The sequence below is a fragment of the Malus domestica genome, chromosome 01 (assembly GCF_042453785.1).
Source record: "Malus domestica chromosome 01, GDT2T_hap1".
NCBI lineage: Eukaryota > Viridiplantae > Streptophyta > Magnoliopsida > Rosales > Rosaceae > Malus > Malus domestica.
The window spans coordinates 16046322-16050785 of record NC_091661.1 but is presented as its reverse complement, the minus strand read 5'-3'; the positions used below and the strand labels follow the sequence as shown (position 1 = coordinate 16050785).

General features: G+C 38.2%; 1 protein-coding gene across 1 annotated transcript; it reads right to left on the bottom strand.

Annotated features, from left to right (window-relative positions):
* Positions 1-1490: 1490 nt before the first annotated feature.
* LOC103401547 ((+)-neomenthol dehydrogenase-like) lies at positions 1491-3779 on the bottom strand. The gene is made up of 4 exons (XM_029093012.2): positions 3635-3779; positions 3293-3539; positions 2438-2515; positions 1491-2230 (listed from the first exon to the last, which is right to left on the bottom strand). Exons 1-4 carry the CDS (start codon positions 3652-3654, stop codon positions 1682-1684), a joined length of 894 nt encoding a protein of 297 aa, XP_028948845.1. The 5' UTR covers positions 3655-3779; the 3' UTR covers positions 1491-1681.
* Between the last annotated feature and the right edge of the window lie 685 nt (positions 3780-4464).

The following is a 4464-nucleotide window of genomic DNA, read 5'->3' as shown; positions in this document are numbered from 1 at the left end:
TCCAAGTAGGCCAAAGATGCCACGTGTTTGGGTGGGTTCCCAATGACCTTACGCGATTGGGTGAGTCCCAACATGGCTCCACATGGTTGCCGATGTATGGAATTTCACGTGTGACCCATAAATGGGGTCTCACGTGCGAGGGAGTGTTGAAACCAATTGTCCCATATCGGACAGAGGGAAGGAGAAAGAGTACTTTAAATAGAATTACCCCACTCTAACTAATATCGAGGCTTTTTGTGATAAAACTCCACACCTGAGGATTGTGCAGGTGGTTAAGTAGGGACAGTATCGGTGTTGTTAGAGTGGGCCCTCGGCCCGTCAACCTGAAAATTCCACATGGTTTCAGAGCCAGGGGACGAGCTCGTATTGCCATGTGATTGGGTGGGTCCCCATTGGCCCCGCGTGATTGTCCACGTAGGCCAAAGATGCCACGTGTTTGGGTGGGTCCCCAATGACCCCGTGCGATTGGGTGAGTCCCAACATGGCTCCACATGGTTGTCGATGTGTGGAATTTCACGTGTGACCCATAAATGGGGTCTCACGTGCGAGGGAGTGTTGAAACCAATTGTCCCACATCGGACAGAGGGAAGGAGAAAGAGTACTTTAAATAGAATTACCCCACTCTAACTAATATCGAGGCCTTTTGTGATAAAACTCCACACTTGAGGATTGTGCAGGTGGTTAAGCGATGTTGTTAGAGTGGGCCCTCGGCCCGTCGACCTGAAAATTTCCACATGGTATCAAAGCGGGTTGTCCTTGTGTGAAGCCAGACGGCCACACGCGCTCCACGTCACCCAGTCGTTGTTCACATGTAGGCTTAAAAATCCGCCACACGTGCGGGGGTGTGTTGAGAGTTGTCCCACATCGGTGAGGGACAAGGTTTGCTATGTGCTTATATGGTCTTGGGCTACTCTCCATCTTGCTAATTGGTTTTATGGTGGAACCTCAATTTCATTAAAGACGTTTCGCGGCTCTGCCCAAAGTGTGCAAGCAATTCACAAACACCACGTCGTCCCCATGATAAAACAGCCCAAAACCTTCTTCTGATAAGGTTCTTCCTTGCACAACGGAAAAACCTTCTAACTCACACCTTTTCGATATGTTGCTATTAACTCAATATTTGTAAAACTTGTCTTTTTTTTCTTATTATACTTTTTTTTTTGGATCCTCGGACTTTTATATATAATAAAAGAGACGTTGGGGGATGTAAATGATTTAAGGGAAAGAAAGCTGCAAGTAATCAATGCAGAAGAAAACAAAATGGACTAAATCAAAACGTCCAAATCACAACGGAATAAAAAATTATGTAAAAATAGATTTGATCTTTTTTTTTTTTATTCAGAGAAAGAATCCCATCTTTAAGGTGAGAAGCTTTCTCATGTTTCTAATGAATTAATGATCCTGATCAGATAATAAAGTTAATAACAATTTATAAGGTTAATAACAATTTACGTTTTATATTCAATGTTTGTAATAAAACAAATCATAAATATATTTAAAATATTTAAATAAAAACATAACTGCTGATAGAATATGTGGTACAAAGGACAAAATCCAGACTTTAAATGAAAATTCTAAACTTCCATCATACTGGAATGTGAGATAGAGCATGTTATACGACACCGAGTGACTTTTATTGCATGCATTGGCAACATTTGCATATAATATAAATCATTTTCAATCAAAAACCTGTTACTTCAGACTCAACAAAGAAGAAGCCAGAAGGGCCATCATCGGGAAGAAATGCTAACTTCAGAACCCTTGCAGCACTTTCTTCGACAGGCACGTTACCAGCATTGAAGTTTATATCTGTTTTGACAATTCCGGGGCAGAGACAATTGATGCGAAAATCGGGGTACTTCTTGGCTAGGACACGTGTATGTGCATTCATTGCAGCCTTTGAGAGTATATAGCCAGCCATAAAAGAAGGCCAGCCTTTGCTTTCAATTGAACCCTCCTTGAAGTCTTTTAGAAACTGAGTCAACACCTCATCTATTCGCTCTTCTGTTCCATTTTCAGCATCACTGAAAACTCCTTTAGCCCAGTCACTAGGTATATTGTTTAACTTGCCCCAGGAAGATGAAATGTTAACTATTCTCGGTGAATCAGATAATTGGAGGAGTGGAATAAGCGCTTCAGTTGTTCGTTTAGCACCATAATAGTTTATTTGCACGCATTCTTCTGCTAACTCATAATTTTGAGTCATCATTTTCTTCCAATCAGTTCCTTCCTGCATAAGATACCCACCCAAAAAAAAAAAAAAATATATTGTTAATTACAGGTTCACATGCACAGCAGTCATCAAACTATCACAGTGAAAATATTGTTGGGAACATTACACAGATCATTTTCCTTTAAAGGCTAGTAAGTTATCCAATTCAATCCAATAGCAGGCACCAAAAGTGGCCTTGTGAAAAAAATTAGGTCAAAGACTTACCGGAATACCAGAAGCTGCTGCAGCTTTAAAAGCATCGGTATCTACAATGGCGGCTCCCATAATTCCTGCATTGTTCACCTGTGCAGAGTCCAACTCTTTCAATATTGCTTATTTCAGTCACACAAGCAATTAAAAAGTAAGAAATTATAGAGAATGAAAATGAAAGGTTTGGTAGATCCTTTGGTGTTCTTGCAACAAAAGCCAATGCCCTTCAAAGCGCCCAAGGGTGTGCTTTGTCAAACCCTAAAGTCCAACAACTAATCTTTTTCGGGTATGACGAATATATTCTATTGACTTCCCAGGTATAATGACAGACTGAAAGGCTCGAGTAGTGGGAAAATCTTGCAAATTGTACAGAGGATCGGATCATATATGGGATAGGGTACACAACAGACAATGACAAATTTACAGTCTAATGCAAATTACTTTTATTCAAAAAACTTCATGTATGGTAAGGTAGTGATAGTTATATGAAGATTCTTTTGTAAGTGAGAGGTCTTAGGTTCGATTCTTGCCACATGTGAATTTGAACCACATTATTGTTAGCACATTGTAAGGCTAAGTCCACCCTCTTCCCTTTAATGTAGATAATATCGTTTGTTAAAAAAAATAATATAATACAACAGATTTCTTTTGTATTAAGTGAGAGGTCTTAGCTTCGATTCTCACTAAAAGTGAATTCGAATCAAATTACTATAATTAACCCAGTGTGAGACTTAACCCAGTCTCTCACCCCTATAGAAGGGGAGTAATCTAACTTAGAGGTGCACACAGGGGAGCAGGCTGCGCTAGCCAACTCGGTATGCCCAAGTCTGCAAAGACGTAAACTTTTTAAGAAACCAGTTTTTATCATACCAAGATATCGAGTTTCCCGAACTGGGTTTTGATATATTCTGCCAAAGGTAGAATGGTAGCAGGGTTAGCCACATCAAGTTGATGAAATACCACTTGACCTGCCAAGCCAGACTGTTTGAGTTTCTCAACAGCTTCAAGACCCCTCTTCTCATCTCTGGCAGTTAAGACCACAGTGATTCCATCTGATGCCAACTGCTTGACAATCCCTAATCCTAATCCTTTGTTTGCGCCTGTAACAACTGCATACCTGAAAAATATTCACAGAAACTACAAATCAGAAACAAAACAAAAGTAAGAAACAAAATACAAAAGTGAGAAATTGTTATGGAATTAAGTGGCCACCTCTTTGTTGCTTCTGCCATTTGGTGGGAAATGAATGTGGGATGATGTTGAGAACTGAGATAACAGTTTAAGGATTCATTTATAATGTTTGAGTTTTGACTTGTCTGTTTAGATAAAAATTATAAGAAAATTGTGGATTGTTTTCTTCTAAACTACTTTACGGCTACTTTACGGAGGAAGACTTTTATTTTGGATAAAAATTAGAAAAAAAAATTGAGGAGCCTACATTTTCTCTTTGGAATTTTCTTATACATTAGGTGTAAAAAGAACTCGGGGTGACGCAATTGCCAACGTTATCTAAAAAAATTTGTGGTAGCTCAACTCAATCACAACATAAAATTTGATTAAACAGAATGTAAGTGTTTAATTTATTGCCTAATGCACAATATGTCTATTGATGTATTCTTTGTTATTTTTTCGAAGCTGTTATTGGTACACCAAAAAAATAATTTTGCACTTCCATCTAAAAATATCACAAAAAAATGTGTATATATATATATATATATATATATATATATATGAAGACTGCATAAAGACATCTTTTGGAGTACCAGACAACATTATTTCATTATTTGTATAATCCTCTAATACAAGATGCATAGAAGACTTTTTTGTGGACCCGTCATAACCCAATTCTTATTACATACTAGCCTTCATGCACGTGCTCATGCACGCGCAGATGACATTTTTTGAATCAAGGCGTGCTATGTGTGACTTACACGTTTTAAATGTATTTATATGCATAAATTGACAAAAGAAAAGTCAAATATTTAAAGTAAATGAATAATCTTAGATCATGCTAGAAGAAACCCCTCATAAACCAATTAAAA

What these genes read in the sequence shown, in the direction of transcription:
- LOC103401547 (XM_029093012.2), bottom strand. Translation starts at nt 3,654, where the DNA reads ATGGCAGAAGCAACAAAGAG. An exon ending in TCGGGAAACTCGATATCTTG is followed by an intron (nt 2,516 to 3,292) that starts GTATGATAAAAA and finishes GACTCTGCACAG; the next exon opens with GTGAACAATGCAGGAATTAT. An exon ending in CAGCAGCTTCTGGTATTCCG is followed by an intron (nt 2,231 to 2,437) that starts GTAAGTCTTTGA and finishes TATCTTATGCAG; the next exon opens with GAAGGAACTGATTGGAAGAA.